The 25,891-nt window shown below is 38.1% G+C and overlaps 1 protein-coding gene across 2 annotated transcripts in view; it reads right to left on the bottom strand.

Moving 5' to 3' along the window:
- poc1a (POC1 centriolar protein A) overlaps window positions 1–25,891 on the bottom strand; it is an 84,599-nt gene that overhangs the window by 56,163 nt on the left and 2,545 nt on the right. For both annotated transcript variants that reach the window (XM_079397169.1, XM_079397170.1), the window contains exons 4-9: window positions 19,994–20,173; window positions 19,800–19,907; window positions 19,606–19,721; window positions 13,877–14,010; window positions 2,331–2,399; window positions 2,134–2,250 (exon numbers count right to left, since the gene is read on the bottom strand). In XM_079397169.1, the coding sequence (XP_079253295.1) occupies window positions 2,134–2,250; window positions 2,331–2,399; window positions 13,877–14,010; window positions 19,606–19,721; window positions 19,800–19,907; window positions 19,994–20,173 (724 nt within the window). The remainder of the gene's footprint in view (window positions 1–2,133; window positions 2,251–2,330; window positions 2,400–13,876; window positions 14,011–19,605; window positions 19,722–19,799; window positions 19,908–19,993; window positions 20,174–25,891) is intronic.

Here is a 25,891-nt window from a genome sequence, read left to right on the forward strand (position 1 = left end):
GTGACGTAGAATCGGTGGGCAGGGCTAAACAGGCAGTGACGTAGAATCAGTGGCACCTAAACAGACAGTGAGGTAGAATCGGTGGGCAGGGCTAAACATACAGTGACGTAGAATCGGTGGGCAGGGATAAACAGACAGTGACGTAGAATCAGTGGCACCTAAACAGACCGTGACGTAGAATCGGTGAGCTGGGCTAAACAGACCGTGATGTAGAATCGGTGGGCGGGGCTAAACAGACAGTGACGTAGAATTGGTGGGCGGGGCTAAACAGACAGTGACGTAGAATCGGTGAGCTGGGCTAAACAGACAGTGATGTAGAATCAGTGGCACCTAAACAGACAGTGATGTAGAATCGGTGGGCAGGGCTAAACAGACAGTGACGTAGAATCGGTGGGCAGGACTAAACAGACAGTGACGTAGAATCGGTGGGCGGGGCTAAACAGACAGTGACGTAGAATCGGTGAGCTGGGCTAAACAGACAGTGATGTAGAATCAGTGGCACCTAAACAGACAGTGATGTAGAATCGGTGGGCAGGGCTAAACAGACAGTGACGTAGAATCGGTGGGCAGGACTAAACAGACAGTGATGTAGAATCGGTGGGCGGGGCTAAACAGACAGTGACGTAGAATCGGTGGGCAGGACTAAACAGACAGTGACGTAGAATCGGTGGGCAGGGCTAAACAGACAGTGACGTAGAATCAGTGGCATCTAAACAGACAGTGACGTAGAATCGGTGGGCAGGACTAAACAGACAGTGACGTAGAATCGGTGGGCAGGGCTAAACAGACAGTGACGTAGAATCGGTGGGCAGGGCTAAACAGACAGTGACGTAGAATCGGTGGGCAGGGCTAAACAGACAGTGACGTAGAATCGGTGGGCAGGGCTAAACAGACAGTGACACAAAAACTCAAAGATCTTCACTACAATCTACAAAAACAATTAACTTGAACAATTATTAACTTGAACAAATTGTAACAAATCTATAACTATTGTACAGGAGAAAGTACTTGGAGTAATAATAATACTACTAATAAAAGTTTATTAAAAAATATTTTTAAGGAATATCACATTTCTTCTTCCATGTTTTAATTTTTAACATTAAACATCTAAAGGACTTTATTTGCCAAAAAAATAAAATTTTAAAATGAAAGGAATTCTTCAAATTTAATTTGATTACATTTTTATAAAAATTAAATTACATTGTAAAAATTGTATGTATTCACTGGATTGCCACTGTTTTTGGTAAGAAATTTGTATTAAACGATCAAACACAGAATCCATAAAAATAGAGATTCAACACAGAATGTCTGAATTTTAACTATCAGAGTTTTAAAAAAAAAATCATAATAAAAGTGATTTCATAGGGCTCTAATAAGGTCCGCATCTACCAGGGTGCCACGGTCCAAAACAAAGTGTCCTGTTTGCAACAGAACAGTATTACAGCCTGTCAGATGCATGCACTTCACAAAGAGTGATATATTTTTATATTGAATTATTAGTTTAGGACATAACTTCCTTCTAATGTAATTCACCTATAATTTATTTTGTAGTTCCCACACACTCATTATCAGTGAATCTTTCTCATACATCTGTCATGAATAATGAGTGCTCTTTAGACCAGACTCTCACGATCCACACACGCTGCCATACAAATAAGTCTGATGAACGGTTTGCGGATATAGTACACATACAAATACAAATTAGACTTTGAATTCTGTGAGTCACACGAGGCGATTCAGAGGGGAAGTGAGCTGTCTGATTCATATTAATGACTCCTGTGTCCACTTCTGACTCTCACTGACTCATCTTGAATTAGACCACATGTTGTGTTACATATTAAAGGTTTCTGATTACAGTCAGGGTTAGAAAGTGGTTTGCTGTTGATTTCAAGTCTCTCTCTCTCATACAGTATTCACAAGTTCACAACTCAGCTAAACTATATATAGCAGTGATGCTGCAGATTCAGCAGAGGTGCAGGAAACACTCAGTTACAAGATATATTTGTCTTCACTTGCAAAAATGTGATTTTTTTTTTGTTTGTTTAAAGCTTTAATTTGGCATTATGTTTGTATGGTCATGTAAATGTGACAGTCGAGTGAAGCTGAGGAGAGGTGATCATGTGATCATCTTACCTGTGCTGACGGCCCTCTATAGCTGCTGTGAACCGAAGCTTTCTCATCTCGAGATCCTTTCTGCTCCAGCACCTCACTGTAATCCACGCTGTCAAAGTTAGTCCTCCACAGCATCACCTGCAGTAGGTCACGTCATCAACACGATGCGCACAGCACAGCCCAATACTCACATCTGAGCAGCTAACACATGAGCTCACCTGTTCATCTGCACCTCCCGAGGCGAAGAAGTCTCCGGTCCTCGAGAAGGACACGCAGCTGGCCGGACCCTACAAACAAGCACAACAGCAGCTTTCAGTTCTGGAGCAATACCAGAGATGCTTGACATGACATCCAAGACATGGAAAACTGCAGCTTGGACATTCTTCTAAACATCTCCTACATCCCACAGAAGAAAGTAAGTCATGGCCTTTGAAAACTACTTTGTGTTGCACTGTAATAATTTGGTTAAAAGAAAATAAGCACTAAGACGCCAGTCGTTTCCCTCTACACACACAGAAAAGCCTTGGCCAGTCTGTAGGAGGAAAATTACAGCGTCATGATGCCATATTGACTTTGGTTGAAGAGAGCAGGTTAAATTTAGGCAGAGAACACAAAGCCGACACGGCTCTGGCAAAGCCAAAAGACACGCGTTGACACACACACTCCACCCACACAACTGGCACAGTGCATGCATATAAACGCTATACCAGTACACACATTCACATTCATACTTCAAGTTTTCATCATTGTTTACGCGCATTACAAACATCAGACAGACCAACAATGTGCGAATTCATCAGTCAACAGCATTGCTGAGAATTCTCTCATTGAAACTACAGTCTCAACAATGCAGTTTGAATGCACTTCCCTTTCCGACCATCACAAATGTGCAACATTTCCCATCAACATGCAGGACAGGGCTTTATATATCATTAACACCACTGGTCAAAGGTTTCTATTCACAATGTGTTTTTGCAGCATTGAGCAATGTCATCAATCATAGACATATCTGCTTATTCATGAACGCAGTGGCCAATCAGAGGCATTCAAGTCAGAATCCACTCACCAGCGCGGAGTTATGCAAGCTTGTGAATCCTCTCACTATAACATACAGTGTGTATACAGGATGAAAATAAGAGATTCAGTGTGCACTGTAGAACTTCACTGATTACAAAGGAACTCTGTGAGATGACGATGAACTAAGATGAGTGGCAGTATTTTAGTGATTATAAAGGGAGCGCTCTGCACAATTTCTAAGCTTAACAATCCATTCAGAATTTGAATACATTCACTCACAGATTCACTCTCTGATAACAGTTTATCAGATATGTCTGCCTACCATTGTGTAGTGGAAGTGGAGCAGTCTGAGTGAAGGTGGGGTAATTAGCATATTCATGCTTTGGCATTTTCTAAATAAGGTTAGGGTGTAGAGAAACATTCAGGCCAAATTAAGACATACAGATTTTATTTTTTTTAAATGGGGAAAAACATTTAAATATATAATTTTGATTATAACAGACAAGTTTTAAGTTTCAAGTTCAAGTTTAGCAGAATAAATAACAGGTAAAAGGAAATCAAAAAATAAATTCACAATTGAAAACAAAGCCAATTACATCAAAATTTAAATGGTATAAAAGTATCACTTAAAATTTAATTTTTTTAAAAATCTATAAAGTATGTGGGGACCTAAATGGTAAACTGTTTCAGAGTTTAGGGGCACGTTCTCCTTTTGTTTTAATTCAGCTCTAGGAGCAGTGAGCAGTCTAAGACTAGCTCGAGAGCGGTTTTAAGGGATAAAATTAGGGACTGCAGGAGGTCTTATTAAATCGAGCATATTGAATAAATCGTAGAATGCGTCGTATACCAAACTGCTTTATGTCGATTTATTTCGCAGTTATTAATATGACTAATAGTTTGAGTAATAAATGAAGAGATCTCCAGTCATGCGGAAGGCTTCTGGAGTGTAATGCTGAAGATGTTGAGGATCCACTGGCTGGATTGCTGAGGATTCAGTGAGGTTCAGTGAGTCACAGTGAGTGGTGAAGCAACACCTCACATCATGTCCTCAGATGCACCGCAGTCAGTGGGATCTCACCAATCACGCCAGCACACAACACTCAAACAACCAGGTCAATCTGGCCTATATCACCCATAATGCAGCGTCACGTCTTCACAAACTCTCTGCTTCAAAGCATCTTATCAGTGAGGACAGATGTGAAATTCAGACTAGTTCACCAATAAATAACAATTCTGTCATTATTCACTCTATCATGTTGTTTTGATCAGTTAATAATGAATGAAATTTGATTCAGTTTCTCATAAAAGTATCAGTTTGGCTTCAAAAGGAATATAGCAGAGTATTCCTGTGGACTTTGAGCTTTCATTATGTTATTGTCCATTTTGTAGTTTGTAGTCACTGAATTGCGCTGTGTAAATAAGTTCAGGCTACTTACTTGCGTACTGACGTAGTTGGCAGCTGTTAATGCACAATCACTGTATATTAATCACAATGCTATATAAGGGGTCATTTACACGACACTGTTTTCAACTAAAATCTTCATTTACATGACAACGGTATTTTGAGATCTGAATTTTTTTTTAAATGCGTTTAAAAGTGAAAGTTTTTGAAATTAATACCATTATCATCTCTGTGTAAACTATGAAAATGTGAATTTGTGATGCGATCACATCGTGCACATGTGAATTATATGTTCAGGCTATAGGAATGCACGAGTTTCCTTTTTAAAGTGCCCCTGTTATGGATTTTTGAAAATGATCTTTCATGCAGTGTTTCAGTGAATGAAAACATCCTGCAAAGTTTTAAATCTGAAAGTGCACCGTGTATAAAGCTATTGTCTCTCAAAACAAAGAGTCGACTGAATCGTTAAACGAATAGTTTGGGAGTCGTTGAGCAAATAAGGTAAAAATAAATGCATATTATAAGACAATGAAAGTGTTTTTTGACCTTGCATGAATGTCAACCTGTTCTGTTGTTGGGGACTCCCAAAACCAAAATATGATCCTTTCATAACCCATAACAGGGGCACTTTAAGTGACATCGTCAGCTACTGGCCTGGCATGAATTAAGAGCATGATGAGCGTTATTAGTGGTTTTCACAGATCCGTGCGAACTGGGATCATTTTGACAATGCTGTTGCCTGGACACTAGATAGTTGGTGTTTACGGTGATACCGTTTTTAAGCTGCAACACCGGTTACGTCACTTGCCCACCACGTCACCGCCGTTTTAATTTTTTTTTTTTTATGGTAATAAAAATAATTTAGTTCAGTTAGAGAACAGAACATAAAAAAACTATTTGAACACGGCTGCTCAATTCAGCACACCGAACGAGATCAGATCAGTGGCAGATTTCATTTATCACGTGAGGAGAGTTGAGCTGACTGACAAGAAGAGTGAGGTGAGAAAGACAAGACGATGGCGGAAGATTTCGTTTTAGATTAGTAACGAAATGCAAAAGCGCCTGTTTGGAAATATGTTTTATTTAGAAAAACCCTGTTGACTTTTGCCGTTTATCTACTGGGATTTTGGAAGTTTTTTAAAATTTAGTTTCTTATTTTTTTTTTTTGGTTCCACAGTTTTTGCTGGTTTTCAGTTTTGTATACCAATTTAAACTTTTTTTTAAATTTTATATTAGGCATATAGAATGGTTGTAACGCAGTTCGTAGATTCGGGAAGAAGGAGGCGGGAACCGGCAAACATTTAAAGATTTAATAACCAAAATAAACAAACGTAAAAGTACGGCGGCAGCCCCTCACGGACGACTGCCGCACACAAAACATAAAATAATATCCAGGCCTGGTCCTCTCTCGTCTTCCACTGTCGTCACTCCTCCTTTTATCCTTCCGGAGCTCCTCCGTGGGACTCGAGACCGGTGAGTGTCGCAGGTGTCGCTCATTATCATTAACTCCACCGGCCTCGCTCCGTTCCCACGGCTCTCGGCCCCGCCCCACTCACCACATAGGTGTATTTTGATTTGTTTTGTTAATAAAAGTTCTATGATTAATATATAGGCTAAATGAGTTTGACGTTGTATTTTGTTGATACAGAATAGCCGCTAATAGCGCTTTTACAAGCTATTTAAAAGCAAAGGTGATAACGGTATGATTTTAGTGTTGAAAATTAAGAAAATTAATATAAAAAAGGAAAATGAAAACATGAAAATGTAAATAGAGTAATTGTATTTTTCACAATTACTCACTTTATTTAGTAAAATAATAGTATTATTGCAATTTATTATTTATAATTTATTATTAATGTTTATTTTTTATTTTGTTTAAATGATGATAATACAATAACTAATAACATTTAAAAAAAATTGTTATAAAATGGGTGAAATGTGAGGGAATGTGGCCTATGAAAAAGTGGAAAGAGATTTTTCTTGTACTTCTGTTCTACAAAACAAGGCTAATGAATCACAGTGAGGAGCAGTAAGGAAGATAAATCTTAGTGAGACCACACTACGTACAGGGCGATCACCAAACCAAACCTCCAGTGGTTTCACAAGAACCGGACATATGATACATTTGTCTGAGATACAACTATTTGAAAATCTGGAATCTGAGGGAGCAAAAAAATCTAAATATTGAGAAAATCTCCTTTAAAGTTGTTCAAATTAAGTTCTTAGCAATGCATATTACTAATCAATAATGAAGTTTTGATATATTTACGGTAGGAAATTTACAAAATATATTCATGGAACATGATCTTTACTTAATATCCTAATGATTTTTGGCATAAAAGAAAAAAATATATATGCTAAAAATATACCCCAGCGACTTAAGACTGGTTTTGTGGTGCAGTTGTGGACCAGGGTCACATATTGTCTTTTGAGAAGCGGGTTTACTGTGTAAATCATATTTCACGAACGAGGCCCGGTGTGTGTTCTTGTGTTACTGTGGAGGTAACAAACATCAGTACTAAACGGGGTGATACTGTAGTTTCTTTAAGCATCTGTGACATTAAACCAGATGTGTTGTTATTCAGACACCTGCTATAAACATATCAATAGAACTTGAACTAACAAGACCCTCTTCAAACACTTGCTCCACCATGACTGACATTCAGCTGATCTGAACAAGAAGAACAGTTAACGCTAATGTATGCTTGGCACCACATCAGTTTGTCATCTGAGTAACACGTTATTCACACTTACAGGAGTAGATTAAACATACAGTAAAGCAGAGTAAAACCAAGTGCTTCAGCGTGGTGTGCCATTGTCACTGCATGTCCACAGGTATGCTTTAACATGCCGAGACTGAACTCGTTCCAGCCTGAAGAGTCTAAAGCCATGTCAAAAGAGGAGAGACCGAGGCGGAGAGGTTCAGATGACAGCAGATGAAAATGAGGAATGTAAACCGGTGGAGGTGTGGCGTAGGACAGGTCTTCTGCTGAACACATCTGTAACATGTAGCCTATATTCACACACCCTCAACACCACTGCAGCAATCAAATGTTGGGTAAGTCTAGAGTAAAACATGCCAACTACGTCCAAAAGTGGGTTAAAATGACAGTCAATCTGTGCTCACACTTGGAGCTCTTGTGCTTAGCACCTTCTGATCAATGGCAGAAACTAAATTTCCCATTACGCCGTGATATTTGCCCCTTCTTTGCACTGCAGATGTGGCACAGAATCTGCATCTGAAGAGGCATTAGATGTATTTACACAGACTGTTTAATGCAGCTCAGAGGTGGCATGAATGCATTTACACTGAAAACTACAATTGCATAATGTTATGAGATTAATGTTTGAAATATAACATTCTGAATACAGAAATACGAAATACAATGAAAACCGCCAGTAGTAAGTCACTGTTATTACTGAATCAAGCATTCAATCAATTAAAAAAACCCAGCTGATTCAATTTAAGAACAAAGCAAGGTATTGTCTTTATTAATGAGTCATTGAAACATTCACTCAACCCATTTGTTCAAAACACAGATTCATTCAGGAGCAAAACACTGCTGAATTTTGCACAACAGCTCAGCTGTGACTTTATTCATGAGCTTGCAATGAGTCACTAGGGGTGTGCGATATATATCGTCTGCAATAATATTGTAATTCTTGTTTTAACTGTGTGATTTTACATTAGAGTATAATGTAAAAACCAAACAAAACATCTACAGAGTGCATGCATACATTACGTGATGAAGTCTAGTAGGTAAGACTAGTGCACGTGTTACAGTGCGGTCTTTCACTGCATGATTCAGTCTATTAAAACGCATTTAGAATGATCACATAATTCAAGATATAGGGGCAGAACATTTATAATTTCATATACAGTAGTCAACATTTGAAGTGGATCATTAAAGTTCAAAGTTGTCCTAAGACAAGAACCCATTTTGGATTTAGGACAACTTTGAAGAAAGGTTTTGATCCACGTCAAATGTTGACTAGTGTAGTTAATATCACACACAAAGTGCGCAATTTTTCTCCCTACAAAAATCAGCATGATTACAAATGTGATATTAATTTTAAACAACAGTTCAATAAACAAGAAGTTAATTTAAGAGACTTATGTTTTAGACACCATATTGCCTGTTTTTGCTCTATTTCGACAACAAAAAATTATTCCAAACACAACCACAGCACTAAAAAAAACTCATCAATCTAGAGCACTCGAAAACATTGTATGAAAATATAAATATACTCACGGCCTGATGTTACATCAATAAATGTGTGTCTTAACCATATTCTCACAATGATTGCAATTACCACTAGGGCTGGGTATCGTTCAAAAATGTTCGATATCGATACCTTGAGTTCGATGCCGGTTCCTGAACGATACTTTTTTCGTTACCAATTTGATGAAAACAGTTTTAACAAGATTACATTATCTCAAAAAACTTTGGTTTTATTTTTTTCAGCTTGTTGACATGTATGCAGACTCAAAGCCTCATCTCCTGAGCCACTGCACAAAGCAACAAAATATAGCCAACACAATAAATCAGTACAAATAATTTTAATAAAGCTCAAATAGTTGTCAGTTTACACTAGTGCGTGCTCGTTTTAAAATGCATAGCTCAGACAGAATCATCATTTATATTCATTTATTCTAGGTTGTTAAAGACTAAAGAAATTTAATCTTTATCCACTTTCATAAGTGGGTGTTTTATTTTCTTTCACCATATGTTTTATTATTATTAAATTCTATGTTGTAGTATGTCTAATTTATTCTTAAAATAGCCTTATGAAATGTTTTATTTTTCCTCAGAAATTCTGTGTTCTGTATCTGGTTTTCAAATGAAGGCATAAAACATTCATTTAATTTTTCTTTTAAATTATTGAAAATAAAACTATTTATTTTGGCAAACAAAATTTTACTATTAAAATTAAAACATGGAAGAAATGTTGTGTGATCTAATTAAAAAATAAGAGTTTTAATAATTGTAATAGTAGCCTAGTAGTAGCAGTATGTATTGTCTGCTGAACAATATTAATTTATTTCTGCCGCAGTGTCTTCCAAGTTAAACCGAACTTTTATTTTGACGGGCTTCCAGGAATACCTTTACAGTTCTGTGTGTATATGATATGATGCAAGTTTTACTCGAATCAAATGGTAAAATGCTGATAAAGTGACTCTCATAGCCGTTCTAGAGCTGTTGTTCATGTGTTTATGTCCTCATTTAGTGAGACGGCAGACGCTGAAATGTCACGCGAGCTTCAGTCTGTCTCAAGTAAGCGAAACTGCGCGATATAGAAAGCAGACTGCTCCGTGCGCTTTCGAATCGCTCTCGCGGAGGTCAAACACTGATCAATCAGCGCAGCGCCGCTTCTAGTCAAACACACCTAGTGCTGCAGGATTATTGGCTCACTGACGGTGATGAGATTAACCCCTTAGGTACCGAAATTTGGTACATTTGGTAAACATTAGGCCTTTCTTCAGATTACGGCTCATTGGTAAAATGATTTCATGCATCTTAGATGCAGCGTTCCTTACGCTAGCCGGTGTGTTTTGTTGTCTACTGGTGAATCTGGCGGGTAAAGCCACAAACAGAGCTGCAGAGCACATGTGAGAGACAGACTCCGCTGCTGACTAACAGGCTAACACACACAGACACAACATTCACCCTGTGTTAGCATGTAGCACGCTAGCAGCACCTGCTGATCTTATCAGAGCCAAGACCAACTTGCTACAGCTAATGACAGCTTCTCGCGAGACAGACACTTACTAATGACTACAAGAACCCCGTTCACACTGACAGCGACACGCTATCGCTTCTGAAGTACAGACTTTCCTAGAAGCATGAGATTTAGCCTCTGGAGTCAAAGCATGGTTCATCTGATCATCACTGTAATGCATCAATCAGTAAAGTTCACAGGACTGTTGGATGTTAATGCGCTCCTACTCAACTACAGCATCTAACTATCTCAATGACTTCTGCCAGACTGCAGATTCTCAGAGTACTGATTATGAACCCTAAACTCTGCGATACGATTCAAATATTTACTTTCGTATATGCACATTACGTACATTACAGAAGCACAGGGATAAAAAAAATTAAATAAAGTGTCAATCAATGGACCCTTTTCACATTTCTGGGTTTGTCAGCAGCTGAAGTCGTCATAGTTGGGTTAACTTGAAGAGCAGCGAGTGGGAGAGTACTACAAATATATTTTTTGCATTCCCATTTGCTCAAATAGCAAAAGAAAAACTCCACGACAGTGTTTTCACAACTTTCAATCAAAGGATAAAAAATTGAGAGAGACTGATAACAGCAGTCAGAAGAGAGAACGATGAGCATGTTTACCATCCCTCTCAAAGAGGCTGCATTAGGAACACCCTCTCACTAGTTAACTAGTTGTTTTTGTAATTTGATGCAAAGGTAATATAATGCAAAGTGTTATAAATGTACATAATTTAAAAAACAAAAACAAATATGAAAATGTTCAAGGATTTACGATGCTGATGACCATTAAATGCGTCGTCACAGTCTTGTGAATAGGGTCCATAATCGTGGGAGGGGCCTGGGTCTATATGTGACAAATGCTGAAAGAAGATGGAATACAAGCTGAAAAACGGTCTCTCACAAACCTATGCTACTGGTGTTGGATTAGCTGGAGGTGCTGGTGAACCTCTCATTTAAAGGCCAAACAGACTGCTGGGAAAACAACAGCAGTCGTTTGAGCGCGCGGCTCTGAATGTGGTGAGTGTGGACTGAACGAGAGCCTTTCAGTGGGAAGTTACGCAACAGGCGTGTAGGAAGATGAGGTCAGTCAGGAGAGGCCAACACAAGCGCTTCACAGTCCAGATGGGACACCAGATGGGACGGAGACCCTCGAATCAGCCCCAAAGGCCATAACTGTGTCAGAGACCAATCCACAAATAGGCCACTGATGGTCAGCGAGCATCTCGACGGTCCAAACGTGAGTTCAGCTCCAATCCTGCAGGTCTCTTTTCCTGAGTCTGAACAGTCATTGGTGTGAGCACTAGCAGCAGCTGTAGCTAGTTAAGTGCTGGGATTTACCACAAAAACACCTCCGCAGACACATCGCTGCTGATGAGACGAATGCCAGCTGCGCTCTGAAGATCATTTATTTGGAGACTAGCAGCAATGAGAAATGCTTGACGCAATAATAAGCAAGCAGGAGCATGCAAACATAACAATAGCGGTTCACAGCAATGTGTAATTGTATGCCAATCCACCCCAAACCACCTTTTCTAGCAGACTTGAGTGCAGTTCGCTGGTATGGAACAGGCTGACCGTCCAATCACAGTGCTCCATTCCTCACCAACTGCATTTATTTCCAGCTTCTTTTAGCTCTCAGTGTGTTTGTGTTGAAGGCTGAGGTTATTCACTCATCTCACTCCCACTGATGCGACACTGTAACGCTAACCAGGAGCATTCAGGTTTGTACTGCATATGACTCACCGTCTATGGGTAGGCGGTCAGTTTTTAATACTCTTGGGACAGGACTGATTTAGCCAACGCTCCACTGAAGGGAAAATACAACAGTGCTGGTATGAACAGATCATCATCACTTCTGCGATGTGATTAATTCACTCATTTGCAGAACGAGAGCCGGGCAATATACACTTTGAACTATTAAATAAAGGCATGTTTCACAAATGCTTTATCAACCTGGTCATGTGAAGTGCCTTGAAGATTAAACTTACGTTTTACGCATTTCTTTACATGTATTCAGTCATTTCTATCCAAAGCAACATACACTGCATTCAAGAAATCGAGCTATGACCTTGTTATTGCTAGCACCAAATCTCTATGTGCATCATGTAATAATGAGTCTTTAGGAGCAACCGGCCTGTTGAGTTAGTGCAGCAAGAAGGACGTCCAAAACTACTAATTTGGGGGGCTATGAATTCAGTTTAATTTTTGCCCAAATTCTAAAAATAAATAAATACTATTTTTTTTTCTTCTTCTTGATTTGCATTTTTCTGGACTCCTTTTTAATGGTTAAATTACATTTAATTAATCAAAAAGCATGTCTAATTAATCCAAATCATGAAACGTATACAATTTAACATAAATGTATTAAAAGTTTAATAAAAATGACATTTTTAGAGCCCTATGCAATGTTTTACTTTTTCCTTATGTTCTGCTTTATTGTTGCCAAATTCTGTGTTTAAGCATGTGGTCACACTTTATTTTAAGGTCCAGTTCTCGCTATTAACAAACCATTATCTATGACTTTTGCCTCGATAAACTAGTTAGTAAGGTAGTGGTTAAGTTTAGGTATTGGGCAGGATGCGGAATGTAGAATATGTGCTTTAAGCACTAATAAACAGCCAATATGTTAATAATAGTCATGCTAATAAGCAGCTAGGTAATAGTGAGAATTGGCCTCTATACTAAATTGTTACCCTGCATGTTTAATTGCTTGAATGCATAAAAACAACTTACTTTATAAAAAAATATTTTTACAATAGAACTATGAATTTTTTTTTTTAAAGAAATTATGTGTTATGAATTTTTTTTTTTTTTCTCGTTGTTAAATGAAGGTATAAAACATTAATTTATCTTTTAAATCTAATGAAAATTAAACTCTTTCTTTTTGTCAAACAAAGAGGGTTTACTATTAAAAGTAAACCATGGAAGAAATATTGTGTGATTATTCCTTTAAAAAATTCCTTTTAATAATTTATTATGAGTAGTAGTAGCAGTATGTACATTCTACTGGACAATAATAATATATTTCTGTCACAATTTCTTCAAGTAAACTGAATTTTTATTTCTGTTTATATTTGATATGATAGTAGTTTTGTTCTCAAAAAAGGGTCAAATGCTCATGAAGTGACTCTCAGAGCAGTTCTGGAGATGTTGTGTGTGTATTTATGCTTCAGTGTGTGTGTAGTAAACGAACCCATGCGTCTGCTCCATTCATTCACACAGAGACACGCAGAACATGCAGGATTCATGTTAAATAGTCTTTTTACAGCTTAATATCTACAGATACTAGTCCATATCGTGATTTATTCATCCAAAATTTGACAATTTCCGTGGAATTCCGTGATATACAGCAAATTCCATTTTTATGATCCCATGATTCCCTCCGTGTTTTTCTGTATCATGGAAGCCCTATAATTTTCTTAATCATGCAAGAAAAGTTAATTGTAAAGTAGTGGTGAGGTCAGTGTTCACCTTGTGTAAATGGCTCTGTCTTACGCATACAGCATGTTTCTGCTGTGAGAGAGGAGATGATGCAGAGCACACAGCTGCACTGAGGACAGCACAGAAAGAGATTGGGCTCGTTTCAGAGGTGAAAGCTCGGCATGTGGTGTGTCACCTGATGGCCGTGGAGCGTGTACAGCAGTCGGCCCTCCAGCAGGTCCAGGATCTTCAGCGTGGAGTCACTGGAGGCCGTGATCAGGTAGTTTCCAGACGGATGGAAGGACAGGCTGTTCACCGTCGCACTGTGAACTGAAAGAGCACAACCATTACTCACTAGGGCCGTGCAATTAATCGAAATAAGGTTTTGATTTCCATTTCTGCCTCCAATGATTATGAAAATACAGTAATTGAGATAAAATGATTATTGCGCCCCATTCCGCTCTCTTTCCAGCGGTGCGCTTTTGTTCCTCCATAAAAGCCCAATTTCACGTGCAAATCAGTAAAATCATGTCACGTGACTTTTGCAAAACGGGACGTGCTTGATTTATTAAAGTTGATTAGATTTATTCATGTTTTTAAAAGCACGAAAGAACTTGCGCTGTTCCTCGGTAGGATTGATATGCGCTCAGAGAAGGAACAGAAGACGGACGTGTAAAGTAGAGGTCTGCACGGCACAGTGTTTTTTGTCTCGCTCCCGCAAGGTTATATTCCACACCCACCCACGATAGATCCACTCTTCGTTCACCCGCTGTCCACATACAATATATTTCTTCAAGACCTGACCGTTCCCGCTAAATTTAGATCTTGTTTCCAGAATCTCACATTTAAATCTCCGCTACTAAGAGAGAAATAGGCTAACAAATAAAAGTGTAGTCTGCACAAAACTGTATTTGTAATTTGATTTGTCTTGTTAAGACACAAAATTCGTTTAACATTTTGCAGTTAAGAATAAAGCAAAATATGAACAAAACCGAGTTGAACGTCCTTCAAGGACAATGCATCCACCCTTATTCTGCTCTGTCACTCATCACATCACAACCTGCCCGCCCGCTCCCGTTCAAACTACACGTTACAAGTTACCGACCGCTGCCGCATTTTATTCTGAAATTAATCCTGCTTTATTTTACATCTGATTATTAATTTCTGTTGTAGGCTGTTAACTGAATAATTTAGATTTACATCTTTTTACTCTATATATGTATCTGTACTTTACTTTTTTATTACTGACAGTTTAAGTATTTTCAATAATTTTGAAGACGTTTGTTTGTTTGTTGTACTAATATTAGTTACCCTAGTATTCTGCTGTGCGATTGAGAATTTAGAAATTTCACTGGTCTCTAAAATGTAGATGTCATAACATTATTTACAGAAAATATATATTTGACATATCACCATCTTTAGATAAAGCACTCATATAAAGTTTGGTCAAATGGCCCACTCATAATCATGTTAAATAATCGTTATTTTTTTTTATTATGATTTTTGCCATAATCGAGCAGCCCTACGCCTCACCCCACCCATCCACCTTTAGCAGCGCATGAATATATAATCAAATATGAATTCATAAATAATATTACGTCATGAGGAGTCTGTGTGATATTGCACAATCTGAACCAAGCTTGCCTTGTCATGACCTCGACACAGATACGATGGTCTGCATGTCATTTCATCTCCTGATTTATGATTTTTTTTTCTGCTTGTTTTTGTATACTGGCTGCCTCACGTGATTTAGATTTAGACGACAATGTTTTCCAAGCATTAATAAGCAAGTAAAAGAAACTTTTCAGTGTTATTTTTTTTATGTATTTTCTGAACTATAAACAATAATAATCCTAACCTTTTCAAGAATTTAATTCTTTAATGTTTTCTTTTTTTGCATCACCCTGACATATTTCACTTTATGCTACATTAAAAACATGTTAATTACAGAAAAGGTGTACTGATTGTACGTGTGAACTGTAATTATGTGTTTTTGGATGAATTAAGAGATCCACAGGATAGATCCTGTGATTGTGTGCAGACGTTCTTGTGAACTTGAAGTGAGCAAATGCAGAAACATGAGCGCTGTGAGCAGAAGTCTCACGATCCTCTCAAACATTCGGAGCTGAGCAGGCCTCTCTCTGAGGACAGACGGCCTTTGCTCCTCGTGACGTCAGCCTCATGAATGGACACTGGATATGAGCGAGAGCAACACGCCCCCAGCAGACTACTGCAGAAACTACAGCTGAAACACCTCAGACACGCTTCACAGATACTGTATCAGCTGCTGCAGACTCACTGTGAAAGTCAATGCACACTGTTTTGAGTCCGCTAGCATGCACACATTCAAAAACAAAAACCTGTCTTATGTGCTCATGCATTATGCATTGCTTGATCATGTTGAATCATGACACATGCATTACTTTTGTAAATATACACACTGCTTATTGTGTGCGTGTTGCCCAGCAGCATTTGTGCTCCAGATGTGAATGATTCCTTTTATTATACACTATTATATGCAGAAGTATATTCATTTATACAGACCTGCAAACTCATCAGAGAAAAAAAGGTGACAATGTTGGGGGGGGGGGGGGGGGTGCATAATGGGCGACGCCGACACTGTGAACGCATTAGCCTTGCACGTTCGCCAGATTCTAAATAGACATTGTTTACAAGTAATGCGGCGCATCCAATGCAACAAGACGTCAAATAGCTTTGTTACACTGTATTACTCTCGCATCAGCTGTTGTCTAAACAGTCACATCTACCCACATCAACACATCAAAAACGCTTTAAAAGTAGGGCTACATCCAGCTGACTTGAATGACGGCTGCGCACACGACAACCTCCATAACGTGTCGTTAATCAGGGTAGCTCAGAATTGGAGTAGTAGCCAGAACTCAGGGCAGAGCACCTGGCTTAAGTTAGGGGCTAATGATAAGGTTGCAACCTAAGTTGGCTATCTGAAATACTATATACTTACGTAGCAAGCTAAATGGTTAACTTTAGTTAGCAAGACGGTCAGACAATGCAGGAATTAACATTACAACTAGCTAACAATGTTAGATGGCTAGAAAATTTGCTATCTTGCTAACGGAAATTCCAGCATTGGATCCGCTTGTATTGCTTGCTATTAAGCATTTTGCTCGAAGCATAACAGTAATATAAACATAACAGTTTCGCTAACTGTATGAAAAAAAACGCTAACTTAGCTGACGTTATTTGTGTCTCTTGACAGGCGCGAACACAGATGGCAGTGTGTTTCAAGATCCTGAACCAAGCGCTGAGATTCCGATTGGTCCAGAAAAAATGTCATTTATAAGAATTGTCCAATAATGGCCTACATGGCACGCAAGCCCACCCCCACCTCCCTCTCTTGACAGGCGCGAGCTCAGTAGAGATTCCGATCGGCCCAGATGTCAATTAACGCAAGACCCCCCCCCCCCTAAAAAAAACTCTCCGGTTCTACACGATTCACGTGAATGACCCAATTGACAATAAAAGCGGCGATTGTCACCGAAAAGCGACAAGTTTGCAGGTATGTTTATAAAGCTTATATTCATAAAGCTATGCAACTTGAAAAGTGCTGCATAAAACATGCGAAAAGCTCCTGAGAAACTCTGCTCAAGAGCACCGAGGACAAAAGCTGCTTTAAACACAAAGCATGCTCACAACAAATGTTGATTTCATTTAGTTAATTGAAGTTAATTGGTAAAGAAAATCTATTTATGACATAATTTTTGACAGCATCCTCATTTTACAGCATTTCTACACAAGTGAAATCAACATTTGTTGTGAGCATCCTTTGTGTTTAAAGCAGCTTTTGTCCTCGGTGCTCTTGAGCAGTTTCTCAGGAGCTTTGCAGGAGGTTTCTTGAAGCGTCTTGGAGACACAGTTCTTCTGGATTTAGTCTCAGTTTGTTCTGTTTCTTCATGTCATTCCAGACATGTCATCAGATCTCTAAAATCTCACTGGATTATTACAATTAAAGGGGTCCTATTATGCTCTTTTACAAAGTCTTGATTTTGTTTTGGGGGTGTACTAGAACATGCTCTCATGCTTGGTCACATTATTTTTCACATAATTTACATCATTACAACACCTCTCTCCCCATCCTGGCACAAACGGCTCGATTAGTTCCGGGTTTGATGAAGGCCCGCCTTCCAAAAAAATAAATGTGTTGTGAATGGTTCCAGTCCCAGTGCATTGTGATTGGTCAACAGTTTAGACGGCGTTTCAGTATTGCCCCGCCCCTTGCCAAAACAGCAAGTTCATCAATATTGCTATATCAATTCAGACCCCGAAGAATATTGAACAAGAGGATCGCGCAGAACCTTTGCATGCACGGATATTGCAAGACATATTAAAGTGGTAATGTTATTGTTGTTTTTTTTTTGACTAAATCACGTTTTAGATAGGATGTCAACTACAGCTTAAAAATAACTGCATTTACTATGTACAGATAAGTGCAACGGTAATGTATTGTGTTTATTGTACTTTAATTCTAACATTAATTGCACTGAAACTGTTATACAGATGAATTTAAATTATACCATAATCCCACAGACTTGCACTATTTGTGGCGGCATATATATGCAAATTAATTAAAATTCAAATTAAAATAGCAAGAGAGAGCGAGGTTTCCCCGGTAATGCTGTACACAAAGCAGAGCTCCGCTCACAAATGCTGCTTTATCAGACATTATATGCAAGATGAAATGAAAATGACATCCAAAAGTTTCCATCAGAAATACAGTGATATAAAAACACCTGCACCGGGTTTTGATTTTGAAACGTGCAGTGCTCAACTAGAGCTGCACGATTCTGGATAAATTGTGAATCACAATTTTTTTTTTTTTGTAATTGAGATCACGATATTCCCACGATTCTGAACATAAATTAACGCATAATTTACAAAAGGCTGAGACAAAATATTAATTGCTGCAGCCAGTTTAAGAGTGTTTAATTAATTTTTAATTGTTAATTTAAATATATAAAATATTTTAAAAATAATATATTTAACTAAACCAATTTTTAATATTAAAATTATGAAAAATTGGTTTGAATGAATGATTCAATGACTCACTCAAATACTTCATTTGTTTCATTACTGGATGAATCAGCATTTTTGAACAAATCTCTTGAATGAATGATTCAATAACAAATACATTTTTAACAGTCACTAGTGGCTAAACAGTGTAACCTACACAAACGTTTTCTGAAGCACGAATTACTTTTAAAAGGTGATTTGCTCCATTTTGATCGCTACTATAGACATCAATGTTTATATCCAAACTATAAACTTTCATCCCAGTATTTCTGTGATAATATGAATGGATTGTAAGACAGAAATAATAGTGTGTAGTTGAGAGAAACTGTTTGTGAAGCTGTTTCTTACCTACATGATAACGCTCTCTCTGTGCCAGCGGCAGCACGAACGCAGATTTGAATGTTCCCGTAAGGTTTTTTCAAAGGTTTAATAGACACAGGCGAATCGTTGACATTGAGAAATGAGATCACGTGGGTGTTTGAATCGAGATCGCGATCTTTTAACGATTAATCGTGCAGCTCTATGCTCAACCATTCTAATTTCCGTAGGTGGGGTTTATTTTTATGATATCACAAATACAGGAAAACAACTTTGTAGTCCAAACGAGCCATTCGTTGTAGTTCTTGAAAAGGGATTTTTTAAAAACGAAATATCTCCCTTTGGAGTGGACTTTGAGATTTGTAACTTTGTAGATCTTTTTATGCCCAGACACTACACACTGTCTAAAATTCTAAAAGTGAAAAAGCATAATAGGACCCCTTTAATGGCCAAATGAAAGTTTGGAAATGTAAACTGATATTTCCTACTGACACACTCCAGCAAAAGATAGAAATACGTGGCATCTGCTGCTAATGTGTGTTGTGCAGTGACACTCACCTGGGTAGTGCTGCAGGAGCTTGTGTGTGCGAATGTCCCACACCTTCACGGTGTTGTCGGTGCTGGCCGCTGCGATGCAGGTGCCGCTGGGGTGGAAGTCAGCGTGATTCACGTATCTGAAACGAGAGCACAGATGCTGCTGTGACTGTCCTCCAACGCTGTGGTCCAGCACTGTATCGCGGTCCTTCACTCACCCGCCGTGTTCGCAGAACGAATGAATGCACTCCCTGCTGTTCTTGTCCCACAGCTTCACCGTCTTATCATCGCTGGCAGACACAATCAGACGCCCATCCGGGGAAAACCTACAGGATTTACGGTGAACTCGTTAAGACAGCTCATCTTTACCCATCACATCATTACTCTGATCAGTATCTGTGAAGTAACGCACCTGGCACAGCGCACCCAGTTGATGTGCTGGTTGAGGGAGAAGAGGAACTTCTGCCGGTGAACGGTCCAGACTTTGATGCTTTTGTCATCAGAAGCGGTGAGGAGCATCTGTCCGTCGCTGGAGAAGCTCACGCTGCGCACGGTTCCCGTATGCGCTCGAAACACCGTCGATTCCCCTTTCCTTACATCCACAGATATCTCACATTACTTCCATGCTTATTCAGAATCAGAATCAGAATCAGCTTTATTGGCCAAGTATGTTTACACATACAAGGAATTTGTTGTAGTGACAGAAGCTCCACAGTGCAACAGAAAGACAGCAACAGGACAGGACACAGGTAATAAAAGAATAACAATTAACCAAAAGGCAATGTACAAAGCAGCAAAAACACAATATATAATATAGACAACTATGTTGTACAGGTCAAGTATGTGCAAATTAGAAATGAGAAAATAAACAAAAATTAGTGAGTGTGGAGAATGGATAATGTATTAGTTGTGTGTTCCACGTTTATTTGAGTGTTCATGAGATGGATTGCCTGAGGGAAGAAACTGTTCCTGTGTCTGTTTGTTCTGGTGCTCAGAGCTCTGTAGCGTCGACCAGACGGTAACAGTTCAAAGAGGGAGTGTGCTGGATGTGAGGCGTCCAGAGTGATTTTACCAGCCCTTTTGCTCACTCTGGATAAGTACAGTTCTTGGAGAGTGGGGAGGGTTGTACCAATGATTCGCTCAGCAGTCCGGACTACCCTCCGTAGTCTTCTGAGGTCAGATTTGGTAGCTGAGCTGAACCAGACAGTTATTGAGGTGCAGAGGATGGATTCAATGATGGCAGAGTAGAACTGTTTCAGTAAGTCCTGTGGCAGGTTGAACTTCCTCAGCTGACGAAGAAAGTACAACCTCTGCTGGGCCTTCCTGACAATGGAGTCTATGTGAATATTTAGAGGTGCAGTCGTTGGTGTAGAGGGAGAAGAGCAGTGGGGAGAGAACACAGCCCTGAGGAGCACCAGTGCTGATGGTACGAGTGCTGGATGTGAATTTACCAAGCTTTACTAACCATTAAAACACTACTCCATTAAAACACATACATACGTGTCTTAATTTTCTATCTATAACACACAACTATAACTAATCTGTTTCTTCATGTCATGTACATTAGCTTATAAATAATATCACAAAAAAAAAAAATGATTCAAACATCTACACTAGAGTAAGACTTTTGTTCATCATGCATTAAAATGATTATAAATGTCTTTACTGGCACTTTTTATGTTACAAAAGATTTATTTCAAATAAATGCTGTTCTTTTGAACTTTCTATTCATCTGTGAATCCTGAAAAATAAAATGTATGATGGTTTCCAATATTGTGCAGCACAACAGTTTTCAACATTGATAATAATCAGAAATGTTTCTTGAGCAGTAAATCAGTATATTAGAATGATTTCTGAAGATCATGTGACACTGAAGACTGGAGTAATGATGCTGAAAATACAGCTTTTTAAAATTCATTTTAACATTTATATAGAAAACAGCCATTTAGATTGTAATAATATTTCACTGTTTTTTTTACAGTATTTTTGCTCAAATAAATGCATTCAAAAACATTAACACACATTACTGACCTGGTAGTGTGTGTGTATGTATGTATGTATATATATATATATATATATATATATATATATATATATATACACTGTAAACAAAAGAAATAAAATATTTCAGATGCACTGGGTCTAAGTAACTAATGAAATGTAATAGGGCTGGGCGATAAATCGATAACGGTAATTATTGCGATATAATAGAAATAGATAGAAATACTATTACATAATGAAATAGATAACGGTTCATTATGTAAGGTCTTTATACACCACTGAAAACATAGTTATGTATATTATATTGCATTTCTGTCAATACAGCCTCCTAAATATTACACACTGCACCTTTAAATCCAGATGAAACAGCGCTGACAAACAGCAGAAACACGGAGCACAACGATACAGCCAGAAGACTTTCAATCTACCAATCACCATCATTTACCTTGGATTTACTGTAGTAACCCTAACTGAAAACTTGAAAACTGCACCATGGTATTGTGGCAGAAATGTGGGATATTCATATAGAATTTTATTATACTATTAATGTAGACGTGTAAAAGCTATAGCGTTTGTGAATTTATACTGAATGTTTTTAGATTACTGTTTTTCCTACAAATACCTAAAACCCAAATGTGTTCCTGCAGCACAGAAGCAGTCATGAGTAGCACAGGTATATCTGTAGCAATAGACAACAATACATTGTATGGCTCAAAATTATACATTTCTCTTTTATGACAAAAATCATTAGGATATTAAGATCATGTTCCATGAAGATATTTAGTGAATTTCCTACCGTAAATATATCAAAACTTCATTTTTGATTAGTAATATGCATTGCTAAGAACTTCATTTGAACAACTTTAAAGGTGATTTTCTCAATATTTAGATTTTTTTGCTCCCTCAGATTCCAGATTTTCTAATATTTGTATCTCAGACAAATATTGTCCTATCATAACAAACCATACATCAATGGAAATCTGGAAAAAAATTATCCCTATGACTGGTTTTGTCCAGGGTCACATATTTTTACCATGGTATTAAGATGCTGTGTGTGGTTTTAACTATGTTTATCAAGATCTAAACGTATACTACTATGGGTCTTCCAATACTACTATGGTCAATTAAAAAAAAAAAAAACCTGAATAACCACATTTCAGCATATAAAAATGAGGTTGCTACAATTTTTACAGATGTTACTGATTTTGATAATGAACAAAAATGTACATCTGCATCCTAACTCAAGCTACTACTATCAAGTATGCATTTCTAAGAAACAAAATGTAATATTGTTATTAATATTATCAGGCAACACAAACATGTTTCTTGATTTGAAACAATATAACTCATTAGAACATGCAGAAGCGAAGAAATTAATTTTTCTATTAAAATATTTATTTTGTTGAGAAAAAAAATGACAGGAAAAGTGTAAAGAATTCGAAACGTGAAGTGTGTTCTGACTATAAAGAACAGTTTAAAACCACAATTAATGGTCTGGTTTCTTTAACTTTCTCTTTGAAGCAAAAATCTGCCTTTAAACTTGAAAGAAATAAAGATTTTTTTGACATATCAACTGATAAGAAAAAAGTATGATAATTGTTTTTGGCCATATCGCCCAGCCCCACGTAAGTAAATGGCATTGCCGGTGTGTCTCAGATGTGACAGCAGCAGTGATTTTAAATGAGATGAAGCATCAACACTGAAGCTCAGTGCTCATGATCATGTTCATAACTCTCCACATCTCCAGTGTCTGATGGAGTGCAGCTCTCGGAGAAACATCCTCTATTTCTCACGTCTCTGTAACGTGTAAAGGAGGATCGGGCGGACAAGCGCAGTGTCTCAATGCGATCGTGATGAGACATGCTCAGGCTTTCAGACAACATGATTATCAGCTTGTGAAGCAGTTATTTCTGTACCAACACCCACATCCAGCATCTCACTGATTGAGAGAAAAGGCTTATGGGACCATTAGTCACTGTCAGAACAGAAGGGTAGCTGTCTTAGTTTGAGTATGAAGAGCGTACGAGGCTCTTAGTATGTGTATAGAAACCGTACAGAAGCGCTTGTGGAAATGGCATGAAAGCAGAACATAAATGCACACGCATCTGAAGGTGAGGCATGCTCATCTCTCACTCTCATGAAGCATCCGATTCAATCTGGTGCCTGCAGTATTCAGAGACGCTGCTCAAAGTGACTGTCAGTTCATAGGTTTTGCTGCCATCTAGTGTCACCATTCCCTGAGGAGTCGAACACGGTGTCTGTGACATTAGTTTCCACCGTTTGACCATCCAGTGGACAACAGATCACGTCAGGAAACTTACTTCAGCTCCAAATAACTGTCCAGACAGATCTGGCCTTATTAACAGTCTCTTTGTCATTCTGTCACATCAACTTGGCTAAAATACAACAAATATAAATGAAACACCAAAGCCAAAATATTACATATTATTAATGAATATATACTGAGAAATATAAGCTGTAGGAAAAGTGAACTTGAAACATTGAAAATGGGTAAAATTCAACAATTTGGACATGCAGCCAAACTGAGAATATGGGAATGAACCAAATAGGGCTTTAAAATAAAGATACCAACAGGAAGGTCCATTAAGAGCCAAAAACTAAAAGCATATTGAGGTATGTTTAAGATTACTTGAATTACAGGCAAACATCAGAAAAATATTTATAGTTCTCCGACAGGTATGTTTAATGCAATTGTTTTGATAGACAATTCTTCGGATATTGCTCTTTAAAAGAAGAAAAGTATCATCTGTATGCAAAGTGACCCACATTTGGTTTTTGACCACTGAAAATGTGTACAATTTATCAATTTGGACATGGAGCCATATATTTAGATCTCAATATATCAGAAAATGAACCATATAAGGCCTAAAAATTGTGATACAAAATGAAAAGTTTGTTAAGAACTCAAATGTAATAGGATATTAAGATACATTTAATACTTCTTGAGTTACAGGCATGTAAACTTTGGAAAAAAATGCTTGAAAAGTGTTTTTTCTCCATTTCTGAACGGTCACCACTGGCACATAATGCAACAAAGATTGCTAAAGTCAACTGCTGCTAATCAATCTCTGCGTGAAAATATCATAACGATGCTGCAGTCTTTCTGAAGTCATTTTTACTCTCTTGTAATCTGGCTCTGGATCACAGTTGAAAATTCTCATTTTGACGCTCCTCTACAAAATAGTGCATTACTCAGCACATAGACATCCATGACATTTAACAATTTGGCATATTTGTGCATTACTTTCAACACAAACAGAAATTATAAAAAAAAAAACTTGGACTTGGACTGATTGTTGAGTTGATACAGAATGACACAATTTGATTTCGGATCATTTTATCAATAGAGACAGAGCATATTTAGGCCACGCCCACACCTTGTCATTTCTGACTTATAACAAAAAACAGAACGATGTCTAGAAGCTGCTTGTGTGACAAGCAAACAAGCTAGAAGTGAGTCAAATATCCAAATGCCAGGTTTATATATTTCTATAAGCTAAGCTGTAGCAATTTGACAGTATGCCACTGTAGAAAGCAGAAAGCTATGCAGAAACATTACGTTTGTGAGTGCCATAGCTACAGTAGCTAATATAGCTAACAGCTTTCAAACAACTTCTCCCCCCATCGTTTTAAACATAATGAATCAAATAGTTGTAGTTGTCGGGGAATTTCACATGGAGCCATTCAGTTGGATCACTTCTCCAACAAAAGGAAGGCAAGGAAAAGGGGCACTGACTAGGGGTGTGCGATATGACGATTTTTGATCGTGGACGATAAAAATGTCTCCACGATCTGCTTTTGAAGAAATATCGTAGTATCGCGCTACCGCGCACATTCTGTCAAATACAGTTCTGGCGCCGCCGTCTCTATATACTGTACAACACGACATACAGCAGTAGAGTTACTCTGACAGGACACTGCACTTATTCGCGATCGCAAAAGTACATTATTTGCATACAAGCCTTGCTGGTTAAATGTTTAATTCGCGCGCTGGTCTGACGTGCGCTTGTTCTGAGCGCATACACCTGAAGCGCGCGCACTAAAACGCCTGTCTAACAGCGCCTGATTACTCAACTAAGTTATATTTTGCGCTAATACTGTCAAAACACACAAGGTTTACATACAGACTGAGTTGGTTATCTCTAAAATGAAAGTAAATAGTTAAGAGAGAAACGGATGCGTGCCTGTACTGTATATTAGATGCGTGCAGCTCTTAAAGGGACAGGACACTAAACATGCTGTCGACTGTCATTAAAGGGATAGTTCACCCTAAAATTTAATTTCTGTC

Source organism: Barbus barbus, assembly GCF_936440315.1.
Source record: "Barbus barbus genome assembly, chromosome: 37".
NCBI lineage: Eukaryota > Metazoa > Chordata > Actinopteri > Cypriniformes > Cyprinidae > Barbus > Barbus barbus.